This window comes from Rana temporaria, chromosome 4 (genome assembly GCF_905171775.1).
Source record: "Rana temporaria chromosome 4, aRanTem1.1, whole genome shotgun sequence".
NCBI lineage: Eukaryota > Metazoa > Chordata > Amphibia > Anura > Ranidae > Rana > Rana temporaria.
The window spans coordinates 38,186,105-38,202,510 of NC_053492.1; the positions used below are offsets into that span (position 1 = coordinate 38,186,105).

At 46.0% G+C, this 16,406-nt stretch overlaps 1 protein-coding gene across 1 annotated transcript in view; it reads right to left on the minus strand.

Moving 5' to 3' along the window:
- LOC120936132 (uromodulin-like) overlaps positions 1 to 16,406 on the minus strand; it is a 90,357-nt gene that overhangs the window by 51,351 nt on the left and 22,600 nt on the right. The window contains exon 4 of the mRNA XM_040348261.1: positions 7,746 to 7,984. Coding sequence (XP_040204195.1) covers positions 7,746 to 7,984 — 239 coding nt within the window. The remainder of the gene's footprint in view (positions 1 to 7,745; positions 7,985 to 16,406) is intronic.

The window sequence follows — 16,406 nt, forward strand, 5'->3', positions numbered from 1 at the left end:
CAGAATGGCACGGCTGGGCACATCAACGTATATGTACGTTGCCCTTTAAGCCCAGCCGCGGGGCCGCAGGCACGTGCACGCGACCCGGTCCAAAGCTCCGTGACCACAGCCGCGGGACTCGTGGACCCGATCGCCGCTGGAGTCCCGCGATCAGTCCCCGGAGCTGAAGAACGGGGAGAGCTGTGTGTAAACACAGCTTCCCCGTTCATCACTGTGGCACCGTGATCGATCGTGTGTTCCCTTATATAGGGAATCACAATCGATGACGTCACACCTACAGCCACACACCCCCCCTACAGTTAGAAACAGACATGAGGTCACACATAACCCCATCAGCTCCCCCTTGTGGTTAACTCCCAAACTGCAATTGTCATTTTCACAATAAACAATGCATTTTAAATGCATTTTTTGCTGTGAAAATGACAATGGTCCCAAAAATGTGTCAAAATTGTTCCGAAGTGTCCGCCATAATATCGCAGTCACGAAAAAAAAATCACTAATCGCCGCCATTAGTAGTAAAAAAAATAAAATAATTAATAAAAATGCAATAAAACTATCCCCTATTTTGTAAACGCTATAAATTTTGTGCAAACCAACCGATAAACGCTTATTGCGATTTTTATTACCAAAAATAGGTAGAATACATATCGGCCTAAACTGAGGAAAAACATTTTTTTTAATATATTTTTGGGGGATATTTATTATAGCAAAAAGTAAAAAATATTGCATTTTTTTAAAAATTTTCGCTCTATTTTTGTTTATAGCGCAAAAAATAAAAACCGCAGAGGTGATCAAATACCACCAAAAGAAATCTCTATTTGTGGGAAATAAAGGACGCCAATTTTGTTTGGGAGCCACGTCGCACGTCCGCGCAATTGTCAGTTAAAGCGACACAGTGCCGAATCACAAAAACTGTCCGGGTCCTTTAGCTGCCTAAAGGTCCGGGTCTTAAGTGGTTAAACAACATTAATACAAAGCATTACCTATGAGACTGTTAAGCGTACAGTATATCACCATTCATTTGACAACCATGTTAATCAGTACAAAAGACATATTAAAATGTCATTATTATTATTTGCCCAGAATGGGTCTAGAAGATGTTTTCATACAATTACAACAGATGAGGAAACACGCCACTTTTTTCAAAGTGTTTCATGAACTTTTCATCAGGAGTAGATGCTGTTGACAGAGTATGAATTAAAACCATGAATTTCCAGGATGGACAGCAACACCAAAGTAAGTCTACCCCGGCAGCCAGGGTTGGACTGGGACAGAAATTTGCCCCTGGACTTCATCCAGACTGGCCCACTTTGACAGGTCTTTCCCCCGGCCACCCAAGCCCCCTCTCCCCCTTCACTAGCCACTAGCCGTTCTACTTTATTAGAGTAGAACGGCTGGTACTGGTACTCTTATAGGCAGTACCAGTGGGGAAGCTAGACATTATTTCACCCGGGGCAAAGAATCAGTTCGGTGCCCCCCTTATGGGACAAGATTAGGCAGAAGTGAGAAACTCCCAGGCCATAGCTGTTGAGTCAGCTGTCTGGCCCCTCCCCCCATGCTCCTCTGTCGTACCCCCTGCTCCTCTGGTCCTCCCCCTGCTTCTTTGTTCCCCCCAGATGAGTGCTGCGGGGAGGGAGAGACGGAGGAGCGTAGGGGGGTGGCAGTCCGCTGTCACTGAAGCCGGACCACTGAGCCATCGGCCCACCGGGAAACTTTCTGTAGTCCCAATGGCAAGTCCATATCTAAAGAGATAGGAAGGGGAGGAGTAAAGATTGAATACCTGCATGTGAACAGAAGAGCTACAGATAGAATCTGCTTCTTAGTTGTTGTCAGAAAACAGAGATAAATGGTTCTGACCATGCTACCATGTCCAATTAAGCAGGGTTTGGATACAGACCAGGAGCACTGTCAGGACCAATTATATCTATCGGTAGCTCTTCTGTGGTGGTGTATTTATTCAATGTTTGCACCTCCCTTGCCTCTCTTTGACGGATCTGGTCCCCATCACAGCTCCCAGGGTAGACCTACTTTGGTGGTGTTGTCCTTCCCGGAAGTTCATGTTTTTTTTTATTCAGCTGATTCATATACTGCCAAAAGCATGTACTCCTCATGGAGAGAAGTAGGGTTGTCCTGATACCACTTTTTTAAGACCAAGTACAAGTACCGATACTTTTTTCCAAGTACTCACCCATAATGCTGTGCACCTCGGCAGCGGGCGGCATGGCGGTGACAGGGAGGCAGTGACACACATGCTGAAGCCTGGCTTTGCGGGGGGGGGGGGGTCCGTTGTCACACCCGGGACCCAGCCGCGGCTCGACAAATCTCGGCTGTGACTGTTTCACAGTCACACAGCCGAGCAGACCGCAGCCGCCTCCCCCTCCTCTGTGTATACTACAAGTGCAGCACTTGTATTATACACAGAGGAGGGGGAAGTGGCTGAGGTCTGCTCGGCTGTGTGACTATGAGACAGTCACAGACGAGATTTGTCAGAGCCGCGGCTGGGTCCCGAGTGTAACGACGGACCCCCCCTGCAAAGCCAGGCTTCAGCCTGTGTGTCACTGCCTCCCTGTCACCGCCATGCCGCCCGCTGTCTCCACGCTGTCCTCTTCAGTCGCGGAAGGGGAGAACCGGCCCGACACCCCCCAGTGTGTGCTGCCTGCCCCCTCTACAGCCAAACTCCGCCTGCACTTCCCCAGACACTGACTCCTCTCCGGCCACAACAAAAAAAGTATCGGGAAGCATCGGGAGCATTTGCGCGAGTACAGGTACTCGCGCAAATGCTCTGTATCGGTATCGGGACAACCCTAGAGAGAAGTAAAGTTCATGAAATGCATTGAGAAATGTGATGTGCTTCTCCATTAGGGATGAGCTTTATGTTTGGGTCAAACATTGGCTGTTCACCCGTTCACCGAATAGCGAACAATTTGGGGTGTTCACAGCAAATTCGAAAGCCACGGAACACCCTTTAAAAGTCCATGGGAGAAATCAAAAGTGCTAATTTTAAAGGTTAACCACTTCAGCCCCTGACCATATTGCTGGTCAATGACCGTGCCACTTTTTGCGATTCGGCACTGCGTCGCTTTAACGGACAATTGAGTGGCCTTGCGACGTGGCTCCCAAACAAAATTGGCGTCCCTTTTTTCCCACAAATAGAGCTTTCTTTTGGTGGTACTGTATTTGATCACCTCTGCGGTTTTTATTTTTTGCGCTATAAACAAAAATAGAGCGACAATTTTGAAAAAAAAAAAGAATATTTTTTACTTTTTGCTGTAATAAATATCCCCAAAAATATATAAAAAAACGATTTCTTTCCTCAGTTTAGGCTGATACGTATTCTTCTACATATTTTTTATAAAAAAAAAATCGCAATCAGTGTTTATTGATTGGTTTTCGCAAAAGTTATAGCGTTTACAAAATAGGGGATAGTTTTATGGCATTTTTATTAATATATTTTGTTTTACTAGTAATGGCGGTGATCAGCGATTTTTATCGGTCCTGCGACATTATGGCGGACACTTCAGACACTTTTGACACATTTTTGGGACCATTGGCATTTTTATAGCGATCAGTGCTATAAAGATGCATTGATTACTATAAAAATGCCACTGGCAGGGAAGGGGTTAACACTAGGGGGCGAGGAAGGGATTAATCATGTTCCCTGGGTGTGTTCTAACTGAAGTGGGGGTGGGACTGACTAGGGGAAATGACTGATCTCTGTTCATACATTGTATGAACAGACGATCAGGCATTTCTCCCCCTGACAGGACCGGGAGCTGTGTGTTTACACACACAGCTCCCGGTTCTCGCTCTGTAACGAGCAAACGCGTGTGCCTGGCGGTGATCGCGCACTTAGGAACCAGGGGTGAGCAGGGGGCGCACGCCCCTATTGGCTGTTTTGCGAGATGACGTATATCTACGTGATCTTGCGCAGCCGAGCCGACCTGCCGCCGTATAACTGCGGCTAGTCGGCAAGCAGTTAATATGCAAGTTTTTGTCATAAAAAGTGTTTGGGGACCTGGGTCCTGCCCCAGGGGACATGTATCAATGCAAAAAAAGTTTTAAAAACTGCATTTTTTTCGGGAGCAGTGGTTTTAATAATGCTTAAAGTGAAACAATAAAAGTGAAATTATGAAATTTCGGAACTGCAAACAGGAGAGGACCCGAGGAGACGCCGCATTCCTTCCACGCTTGTATTCATCGCACGTGTTTACCAACTCAACTGTAAGTGCAACTTGTATTAACCTAATAAACCCACTTTCAAACAATATTACACTATGGGTTCCCCTTTTGTTTCTCATTTCATGAGTGATTGAAGCATCTATTTTATCCTGCGGAGAAAGTTCTTTGGAGTCATTTTCCTGTACACTTTGAAGCAAGTCTGCTTGGGAAGACTTTAATTATCCCTGTGTTTACATACTGTAGACCGCTGTAATGACGGTCATATATTTTCGGTAAGGAGACTACATCTCACTCACTGGGTGTTTTTCCTTTGGTGGAAGAAGATTTATTCGCTCAACTTTCATTTGATATGAATCGCCATTTATGAACTTTTTTTTGAAACTTCTGTCTTCACGGTTGCTTGTTTCCTGAAAAGTTTATTTTCACCTAAATATTCATCACACACCTGTTTTTTATATATTTAATTATATATTTTTTACCTAGGAACTGGAGGAAAAAAGAAGTACCCTCGATTGGAGAATGGTTTCTAGAAATTGATAAAATGAAATTGATGGAGGAATTGTGGTCCTCTCATGTGGACTCCAGACCAAGATATGAAGTGATCTGGAGGAGATGGAGGGAATATAGGACCGGGGGAGGTGATGGGGGGGGGGTCGGAGGGGAATAGAGGAGATGGGTAGTCTGGCCTCTCTCTTAGGCTTTTTTTTTTTGGTATATTAGAGGATACACAACAAGGGGAATTATCCCCCATATATTATTTTTTTCTTTTGTCTAAGTGTTCACAATATAGGGGAACTGTCTTTTTGTTCCCCCTTCTTAATATATAGTAATTCTTTTTTTCGTATTTTTTGTGTGTTTGCACTTTTACAATATTAACAGTATCCACAATGAGGGAATATTTATCACATATACTAGAATTGGTCTCTCCCATCACTCACCGTGTCTTTTTTTTTTTTCTTGTTATATTAGAGGATACATAACAAGGGGAATTATCCCCCATATATCAAATTTTTTTTTTGTCTAAGGCCCCATACACACGGGAGGATTTATCCGCAGATACGGTCCAGCGGACCGTTTCCGCGGATAAATCCTCTCGAGGATTTCAGCAGATTTTAATGCGATGGAGTGTACTCATCATCGCATTGAAATCCGCGCCGAAATCCTCTGGCGATGACGTGTCGCGCCGTCGCCACGATTATGACGCGGCGACGTGCGCGACGCTGTCATATAAGGAATTCCACGCATGCGTCTAATCATTACGACGCATTCGGGGGATCCCTTCAGACGGATGGATCCGGTGAGTCTATACAGACCAGCGGATCTATCCGTTGGGATGGATTCCAGCAGAAGGATTTGTTTGGCATGTCAGCAAATATTCGATCTGCTGGAATCCATCCCAGGGGAGAAATATCCGCGGAAACAGATCCGCTGGAGTGTACACACCATAGGATCTATGCGCTGAAACCCATTTGCTGGGATTTTTCAGCGGATGGATTCTATCGTGTGTACGGGGCCTTAGTGTTCACAATATAGGGGAACTGCTTCTTTAGTTCCTCCTTCTTAATATTTAGGAATCTCTTTTTTTTTATTTTGTTATATTAGAGGATACACAATAAGGGGAATTATCCCCCATATATCATTTTTTTTTGTCTTAGTGTTCACAATATAGGGGAACTGCTTCTTCTGTTCCTCCTCCTTAATATTTAGGAATCCCTTTTTTTTCTCTCTCTCTCTTTCTCCCCCATCTCCCCCACCTCTCCCCTCCTCCTTCCATTGGGGGTATTCGAGCCCGGTCCCCCAATGTCCCTTATGGAGAATATATTGGGAATATTAGACTTGGAGGCAAAATGGGAAGGAATATCCCAGAAGTAGTACTGGCTGAAGACATGTCCTCTGATATTTTAATTATCTTTATATGTGTAAGGGGTACTATTTGAGACCAGGTATGTTGTTAGTTTGTATGTTGATTTTATGTCGTATTTATTGTACTGTTTAAAAAAAACAATAAAATAATTTTGGGAAAAAAATAATTATATATTTTTTTATTTGCATCTTTGTATACAATAATTTTTTTATTCAAATTTTCACTTCAGCGCTGTACCTTATTTTTTACATGGTGTCTATAGTATGCCTGTAAAGTAGTGCATGTTTCCCGTGCTTAGAAAAGTCCCTGCGCAAAATGACATTTCTAAAGGAAAAAAAGTAATTTAAAACTACAAGCAGCTATAATGAATTGTCAGGTCCCAGCAATACAGATAAAAGTAATTGAAAAAAACAACATGAGTTCCCACCAGTGCATTACCAGGCCCTTTGGGTCAGGTATGGATTTTAAGGGGAACCCTGTGCCAAAAAAAAATGTAGGAGGTTTCCCCCCAAAAATACATACCAGACCCTTATCCGAGCATGCAACCTGGCAGGCCGCAGGAAAAGAGGGGGGATGAGAGAGCTCCCCCTCCCCTCCTAAACCATATCAGGCCACATGCCCTCAACATGGAGAGGATGTCACCATGTTGATGGGGGACAAGGGCCTCATCCCCACAACTCTTGCCCTGGTGGTTGTGGGGGTCTGTGGGTGGGGGGGCTTATCGGAATCTGGAAGCCTCCTTTAACAAAGAGAACCCCCAGATGCCACCTCATGTGAATTGGTAACGGGGTACCTACCATTTCACTGAAAAAAGTGACAAAAAAGGTCAAAAAAACAACCCGTTGTGTCAGAGGGGTCGTGGTCTTCCGTGACGCCATGGGGAAACTGCCAGAAACCCTGTTGCATCAGTGGGGGGCGGGATCACCCATCCACGTCACAGATGGCCCCCCCCCCTCGGGTTTTTAAGAGCTGTCAGACGAGTCGCACCTCCTATGGAGGCTGTATCATTCATGGCGCAGGTCGTAGAAGGATTACAGTGCTGGAATTGTATTTTCATTTTTTTATTAAAGGACTTGTCCCAAGCTGTGTGTGTGTGGGTAAAATGGTAGGGGTACAATGTACCCCCTTACCAATTCACATGGGGGGCTGGCATCTGGGGGTCCCCTTTGTTAAAGGGGGCTTCCAGATTCCGATAAACCCCCGCACGCAGACCGTTTAAATGTAGCCTATGGAGATGTTTAAGTTCCGTAGTTTATTGTCATTCTACCAGTGTGCACAATTTTAAAGCATGACATGTTAGGTATCTATTTACTCATATTGTTGGGGTATACATTGTGTTTTTCTTTTTTTTAATTCATTAAAATGTATTTTTTCTAAAAAAAGTTGCGTTTACAAACCACTGAGCAAATATTGTGTGACATTAAAAATTGCAAAGATCGACATTTGATTCCCTAGGGTCTCTGCTAAAACTATATATATATATATAATGGTTTGGGGTTAATCAAAATACTAATTTAAACTTGTACACAAAAAGTGCCAGAAAAAACCTGATCTTCAAGTGGTTAAAATTATCAAAAATTTTGCTTTTTTTCTTGCGTAGTGTGAATTCCCCAGCATATGTCTCTAAAACATACAGTAATTAGAAAAAAAAAAAAGGTTTATTTAAAAGCTTTTAAGCAAATTAGTTTGGCATTCTTCTTACCTGTGACTGGGTTTCATTTAAAAGACTGAATACTTCATTTACTAAAGTAGTGTTATCATAATCTTTGGCAGATGCGTCTGTTAATACCAAAATGAAAGATTTCTTTGGCGAGTTCTCCAAAGCCAGCTTCAGTCCTTCCATAGCCAGTTCTGGACAGTCACCCCCTCCACTGGCCACAAGGCTATTGAAGAAATTAGCAAACTCATCTTTGGAATATGTTACCCTGACAGGGCCAACCACTATGAAAGAAATACAATATATGGTTAAAAAAAATAGATTTGTTTTTTAAATACAATTTTGGTAAATTGAACTTCTCTTTTGACAGCATAGGTGTCACTGGTCCTAAAAATTTGGCAAAAGTGTCAGATCTGTCCATCGCAAAGTTGCAGTCCCGCTAAAAATAGTAAATTTCGCCGCCATTTCCAGTAAAAAGAAATTAAAAATAAATACAGATTCCATATATGTATCCCCTATTTTTTAGAGGCTATAACTTTTGTGCAAACCAATCAATATACGCTAATTGTGATTTTTAACAAAAATATGTACAATACATATTTGCCTAAACTGTTGAAGAAATTTGTTATTTTCTTTTTTTGTGGGGGATATTTATTATAGCAAAAAGTTAAAAATATGTATTTTTTTTTTCAACATTTTTGGTCTTTTTGTTTATAGTGCAAAAAAAAAACGCAGAGGTGATCAAATACTAGTAAAAGAAAGCTCTGTTTGTGGGGAAAATAAGGACATAAATTGTGTTTGTGTACAACGTCGCACAACGTCAATTAAAGCGATGCAGTACTGTATTGCAAAAAAATGGCCTGGTCATTAAGGGGACAAATCCTTCCGGAGCTGAAATGGTTAAAGGTAATGTCCAAGTTTGAAAAGAGAATGGGGCATTTAACAAAAAGTGGTGCAAACATAATGCTAATATCACTCTTCTAAATTTTGAAAATGGAGCAGATGCTGCTTCAAAATAACATAAGAGGCACATGTTCCTTTGGTAATTTGGAATGATCTGCTAACTGTTCTGTGGCGAGTCTGTGACAGACACAGCACAGAACATTACAGACTGAGCTGCATTCTGCAGATTCCTCACCCATATTCCCCCATCCCAAAGAAAAAAAATAATATACTTACCTAGGTGGATGCAGCATGGATTCAACTTAGTGCATACAGAGTGAATTTATATCCCTTGGGGTTATAGAAAAATACAGTTGTGCTCATAAGTTTACATACCCTGGCAGAATTTTTTATTTCTTGGCCATTTTTCAGAGAATATGAATGATAACACAAAAACCTTTCTTTCACTCATAGTTAGTGTTTGGGTGAAGCCAATTATTATCAATCAACTGTGTTTACTCTTTTTAAATCATAATTACAACAGAAACTACCCAAATGACCCTGATCAAAAGTTTACATACCCTGGAGGTTTTGGCCTGATAAAATGCACACAAGTTGACACAAAGGGGTTTGAATAGCTATTAAAGGTAACCATCCTCACCTGTGATCTGTTGTCAGAACCTGTACTCACCGAGACCGAGATGCTGAGGGCGGCTCACCTTTGCGACCCTGTGCGGACCACTCCCTGGAGTTGGGACAGAGGAGGGACGGCACAAGGAGGCACCGGTGCCGGGAGCTGGTAGGCGGACTTGGTGCAGCTGACAGAAGCAGGGCAGGTGCAGAAGACTGGAGACAAGCGTTGGTCGGGCAGGAACTGGTAGGTAAGTCTGGTAGGGTCCACAGGAGATGAAGGCAAATCCGAGTCACAGGCCGAGGGTCAAGAGCAGGAGAGTTCAGAGGGAGTCCATAAGAGCAAGCCAAGGTCAAGGGGCAGGAGACAACAGCAATCCAGGTAACGTTAGCCAAAGGGTCAGAGGTTCCAGGTGAGAGGAGAGTCGTCAGGAATTCCGGGTCAAAACAGGCAGGTACGGCAACAGGTAAACACATAGGAGCTGAAGACAAGCCAGCAACTTGTTCAGGGGATGAGGCCAGTTTAAATAGGAGAGTCTGTCCTCTGATTGGCCACAGAGCTGTCACGTGCACGGCCGTGCGTGCGTCCACGCACACGGCGCGCCGCTGTACCGCGCATGCGCGCGCACATATTGCGCCCGGACGTGCGCCCGTGCCCAGTCGCCCGCGCATGCGCGGGAGCTTAATGGAGCCGGGAATGGAGCCCTGACAGTGCCCCCTCCCAAGGGGCGGACTCTGGACGGCCAAACTGTCCATCACCTCAGGGTGCTCCGCATGAAAGGCCCGAATCAGACGAGGGGCATGGAGATTTCGGGAAGGCTCCCAGGAGTTGTCTTCAGGGGGATACCCCTTCCATTTGATGAGGTATTGTAATTGTCTTCCTCTCTTCCTACAATTCAAGATGGCCTCCACCTCAAATTCCTTTTCCCCCTCAATCTCCACTGGTGGTGGCGGCAGTTCTTCTCTACCGTTGAAGGGGTCAGACACAACGGGCTTAAGCAGGGAGGCGTGAAACACAGGGTGGATCTTGTAGGACCTGGGTAAAGCCAACTCAAAAGCTACTGGGTTGATTTCTCGCCTGATCTCAAATGGCCCGATGAACCTTGGACCCAGCTTCCGAGAGGGAATAGGTAACTTGAGGTTGATGGCGGATAGCCAGACCTTCTCACCCACTTTGAAGACAGGGCAATCCTTCCTCCCCTTGTCATGGAACCTCTTATAGTCCTGCTGAGCTTGCTGCATGCTTTCCTGTAACTTCTGAAAGTTTTGCTGGATGCAGGTCACACGTTCCTGGACCGCTGGCACCGATGTTTCCGGGATGGAGTCCGGCAAAAAGGAAGGGTGGAAACCGAAGTTAGCCCAGAACGGGGTTTGGTTTGTGGAAGAATGTATGGAATTATTGTAAGCGAACTCGGCTGTAGATAACAAGGAGGACCAATCGTCTTGGGAGACTGAGCAAAAGCATCGTAGATACTGTTCTAGCGTTTGATTAGTGCGCTCTGTCTGGCCATTACTTTGAGGGTGATAGGCCGAGGACAGACAGATCTTCACTTCCAAAGCTCTGCAAAGTTCCTTCCAAAATTTGGATGTGAATTGAGTACCTCTGTCAGATACTATGCTTTTGGGCACTCCATGGAGCTTGATAATCTCTTTAAAAAAGATTTTGGCTGTGTCTGCCACGGAGGGCGTACCCACCATGGGCAAGAAATGCGCCATCTTGGACAGACGGTCCACCACGACTAGGATCGTGGTAAACCCGGCTGAAGGAGGCAAATCGACAATAAAGTCCATGGAGATGTCAATCCAGGGCCGTTCTGGGATAGGAAGGGGTTTCAGCAGCCCCCAGGTCTTCGTGTTTGGCCCCTTACTCCGCTGGCAGTGAATGCAGGAAGAGACATAATCCTTGCAGTCGGACCTCCATTTAGGCCACCAGAAGGAGCGAGAGATCAGTTCGGAAGTTTTACGGGTACCAAAATGGCCAGCCAATTTACGATCATGGAAGGTGCTGAGGATTAACTGTCTTGCCTCTGTTGGAACAAAAATCTTCCCACGAGACCACAGCAGGTCGTCCTTTTTCTCCAAGGAGGAAACCTCATGATCAGGGCACCGTTGGCATGCGGTCTTTAGAGCAGTCAACAAATCTGTTTGAGGGAGAAGCAAAAAATTTTGAGGTGACAAGATAGTGCTGGGCTCGGAAGTATCGGGCGTCTCCGGAAACATCCTCGAGAGGGCATCAGCTTTTCCATTTTTTGCGCCAGGACGATAGGTAATATGGAAATTGAAGCGGACAAAAAAAAGAGCCCAACGGGCTTGCCTGGGCCTAAGGCGTTTTGCAGACCGTAAGTATTCCAGGTTCCTGTGGTCCGTGAAAATGATAATGGGATGCGCTGCCCCCTCCAGCAGGTACCTCCACTCCTCCAGTGCAAATTTTATGGCCAGTAGTTCTCTATCGCCTACGTCGTAATTGCGCTCAGGAGGACTTAGTTTCCGAGAGGCGTAGGCTACTGGGTGAAGAAGCGACTTCGGTCCCTGTCTCTGGGAAAGAATAGCGCCTGTAGCAGATTCCGAGGCGTCCACTTCTAGAACAAAAGGTAGCGTAGAATCCGGATGACAAAGTACAGGTGCCGAGGTAAAGGCCGCTTTGAGTTTGATAAAGGCCTCCTGAGCCTCTTGTGGCCACTGGAAGCGGTGCCCCTGGCGGGTCAACTTGGTGATGGGAGAAACAATTGATGAAAAACCGATGATGAATCGTCTATAAAAATTGGCGAAGCCAATGAAGCGCTGAACGCCCTTTTTGTCTGTTGGAGGTGTCTACTCCTGGATAGCACTGATTTTCTGGGGATCCATGGCTACCCCATTCACAGAAATGATGAATCCTAAAAATTGCACTGATGTCTTTTCGAACTCGCATTTTTCTGATTTGAGATAAAGCCGGTGTTGTCTCAAGATGGTGAGAACCTGCCTGACATGTTGCCGATGTAATTCTTTTGTGGCCGAAAAGATGAGAATATCGTCCAAGTAGACTACGAGGAAGTCATCTAAAAATTGTCGAAAAATGTCATTGACTAGATGCTGGAAAGTGGTGGGCGCATTACAAAGCCCAAAGGGCATGACCAGATACTCGAAGTGATCGAATCTGGACCTGAACGCAGTCTTCCACTCATCTCCTGCCCTTATTCGGACCAAATTGTAGGCGCCCCGGAGGTCCAATTTAGAAAAAACCTGAGCTGATCGGAACCTTTGAAAGAGCTCGGGGATTAGAGGCAGCGGGTACCGGTTCTTGATGGTAATTTTGTTTAACTCCCTATAATCAATGCAGGGTCTAAGCGATCCATCTTTTTTCTCGACAAAGAAGATCCCCGCCCCCGCTGGCGAGGAGGAGGGACGGATGAACTTCTTTCTTAAATTTTCTTCAATATAGGCCTTGAGGGTCTTCAACTCAGTCTCTGACAAGGGGAATATGCGCCCAAAGGGAATTTCAGATCCGGGCAAGAGGTCAATGGGGCAGTCATATGACCGATGTGGTGGGAGACAATCGGCTTGTTTTTTGTCAAAGACATCCTTGAAGTCTAGGTAGGCTGGAGGAACATGCTGTAGGTCTTCAGGTGGAGTAGCTAACGTGGAGCAGGAGACTGAAACGGGTGCGAGACAGTGCTGGGAACAGTAGGTGGAAGGAAAGCTGACTTCTTTCTTGAGCCAATCAATGCAGGGCAGATGAACTTGTAGCCAAGGGAGACCCAGAATGATAGGGAACATGGGGGACGGAATCAAGTCCAAACAGAGGAACTCCCGGTGCCCAGAATCTGAGATGGCACAAAGAGGAAGGGTTTCCTGGGTAATCAATCCGGAACGGGGGAGAGAGCCGTCAGCCAGATGAACTTGCAGCTGAAAATCCTTGGTACGGCAGGGGATACGCAGCTTTTGGGCCAAGGATGAGTCCAAGAAGCAGCTGCAGGCCCTGGAATCAATTATCGCCGGCAGACGTGTTGCCCCTTCCGGGAGCTGTAGGGAAAGAAAGAGGATAACATAAGTCTGAGGCAAACTGGTAACAGGGAAATTGATAGCAGATGGAGGTTTCGACTTACAAGGCCTTACTGGGCAAGTGCGCAAAAAGTGTCCGGCGGCTCCGCAGTACAGACAGAGGTTAGATTGACGCCTCCGGAGTCTCTCTTCTGGAGTCAGAGGGGCCCGTACTATACCAAGCTGCATCGGCTCTGGGTCGGGTAATGAGGTGTTTGGTGGAGCTGGGTGAGGCGGAGGTACTGGAGCATATCTTGGTGGAACCCAGTTAGGCCGGTTGGACTGGAACCTCTCCGAACGACGTTCTCGAAGGCGCCTATCCAGCTGAGTGGCGGTTTGGATTAAATCCTCCAGAGAGGCAGGGGGTGCCGACCTTGCAAGCTCATCCTTTGGGTTCTCAGAGAGGCCCTGGCGGTATTGGTACCTGAGGGCCAACTCATTCCAGCCTGTGTCAGCAGACCACTTTCTAAATTCGGCGGTGTAGTCTTCCACCGGCCGTCTCCCTTGATTCAAGGTGTGCAGAGTACCCTCTGCTGTGGCTGCACGTAGAGGATCGTCGTATAATTTCCCCATGTGGGTGAAGAAGGTGTCAATAGAGTCAAGTATTGGACTGCGTTGTTCCATTAAGGAGTGTGCCCATGCTTGAGGCTCCTCAGAAAGGAGAGAGATTACGAATCCAACCTTAACAGCTTCGGTCGCAAAAGTTCTAGGTTGCAAGGCCAGGTAAAGGGAACAGGCATTCTTGAAAGCCCGGTATTTCCGGCGGTCGCCTGAGAATCGTTCGGGCATGGAGACCCGGGGTTCGGGATTACTCCCCATCATAGCAGGGTTTGCAGGAGCTTGGGCAGCAGAAGGTCCGGGTGAAGAGGCTAGGGCTGCAGCGGATGGACCTGGGGAACCGGCCAGTTGTTGGAGGCGGCCATCAATCTGCAGGTAGCCTTCCTGAAGCTTCTGGACTGCCTCTGTTAAGGCGGAGACCTGTTGGCACAGCGTCTCAAAGGGTGAGCGCGCCCTGTCGGTCTCAGACATCTGGCTGGCTTGTACTGTCAGAACCTGTACTCACCGAGACCGAGATGCTGAGGGCGGCTCACCTTTGCGACCCTGTGCGGACCACTCCCTGGAGTTGGGACAGAGGAGGGACGGCACAAGGAGGCACCGGTGCCGGGAGCTGGTAGGCGGACTTGGTGCAGCTGACAGAAGCAGGGCAGGTGCAGAAGACTGGAGACAAGCGTTGGTCGGGCAGGAACTGGTAGGTAAGTCTGGTAGGGTCCACAGGAGATGAAGGAAAATCCGAGTCACAGGCCGAGGGTCAAGAGCAGGAGAGTTCAGAGGGAGTCCATAAGAGCAAGCCAAGGTCAAGGGGCAGGAGACAACAGCAATCCAGGTAACGTTAGCCAAAGGGTCAGAGGTTCCAGGTGAGAGGAGAGTCGTCAGGAATTCCGGGTCAAAACAGGCAGGTACGGCAACAGGTAAACACATAGGAGCTGAAGACAAGCCAGCAACTTGTTCAGGGGATGAGGCCAGTTTAAATAGGAGAGTCAGTCCTCTGATTGGCCACAGAGCTGTCACGTGCATGGCCGTGCGCGCGTCCACGCACACGGCGCGCCGCTGTACCGCACATATTGCGCCCGGACGTGCGCCCGTGCCCAGTCGCCCCGCGCATGCGCGGGAGCTCAATGGAGCCGGGAATGGAGCCCTGACATCTGTTCACTTGTAATTAGTGTGTGTGTATAAAAAGTCAATACGTTTCTGGACTCCTGACAGACCCTTGCATCTTTCATTCAGTGCTGCACTGACGTTTCTGGATTCTGAGTCATGGGGAAAGCAAAATAATTGTCAAATGATCTGTGGGAAAAAGCCAGTTGAACTATATAAAACAGGAAAGGGATATAAAAAGATTTCCAAGGAATTGAGAATGCCAATCAGCAGTGTTCAAATGCTAATCAAGAAGTGGAAAATGAGGGGTTGTGTTGAAACCAAACCACGGTCAGGTAGACCAACTAAAATTTCAGCCACAACTGCCAGGAAAAATGTTCGGGATTCAAAGAAAAACCCACAAATAACTTCAGGTGAAATACAGGACTCTCTGAAAACATGTGGTGTGGCTGTTTCAAGATACACAATAAGGAGGCACTTGAAGAAAATGGGCTGCATGGTCAGAATGCCACAAAGTATCCCGCTTACAATATGTCAATCAGCACAAAGACAACCCTCAAACCTTCTGGCACAAAAGTCATTGGGAGTGATGAGACCAAAATTGAGCTTTTTGGCCACAACCATAAACCCTACATTTGGAGAGGAGTCAACAAGGCCCATGATAAAAGGTACACCATACCTACTGTGAAACACGGAGGTGGATCACTGATGTTTTGGGAATGTGTGAGCTACAAAGGCACAAGAAATTTGGTCAAAATTTATGGCAAGATGATTGCAGTATGTTATCAAAAAATACCGGAGGAACATTTGCATTCATCAGCCAGGAAGCTGCGCATGGGACGTACTTGGACATTCCAACATGACAATGATCCAAAACACAAGGCCACATTGACCTGTCATTGGATACAGCAGAATAAAGTGAAGGTTCTGGAGTGGCCATCTCAGTCTCCTGACCTCAATATCATTGAGACACTCTGAGGAGGTCTCAAACGTGCAGTTCATGCAAAACAGCCCAAGCATTTACAGGAACTGGAGGCTTTGTGTCAAGAGGAATGGGCAGCTTTACCATCTGAGAAGATAAAAAGCCTCATCCACAAATACCACAAAGACTTCAAGCTGTCATTGATATTAAAGGGGGCAATACACGGTATTAGGAACTAGGGTATGAGAACTGTTTATCAGGGTCATTTGGGTAGTTTCTGTTGTGATTAGGATTTAAAAAGAGTAAATACAGTTGATTGATAATAAATGGCTTCTGCCAAACACTAACCAATGCTGAAAGAAAAGCTTTTGTGTTATCAATCATATTCTCTGAAAAATGACCAATAAATCATATATTTTGCCAGGGTATTTTGCCAGGGTATGTATATTTTGCACAACTGTATATTTAAATGAAATGCTTTGTGCCGGGGAGTTCAACTTTGAACTGTACTTTTAAGATAAGTGCAATGTATGATGGGTTATTATAATTGGAGTGTAGAGAGATTTTGATGGGAGGAGTTGGCAATCCTTGACCTA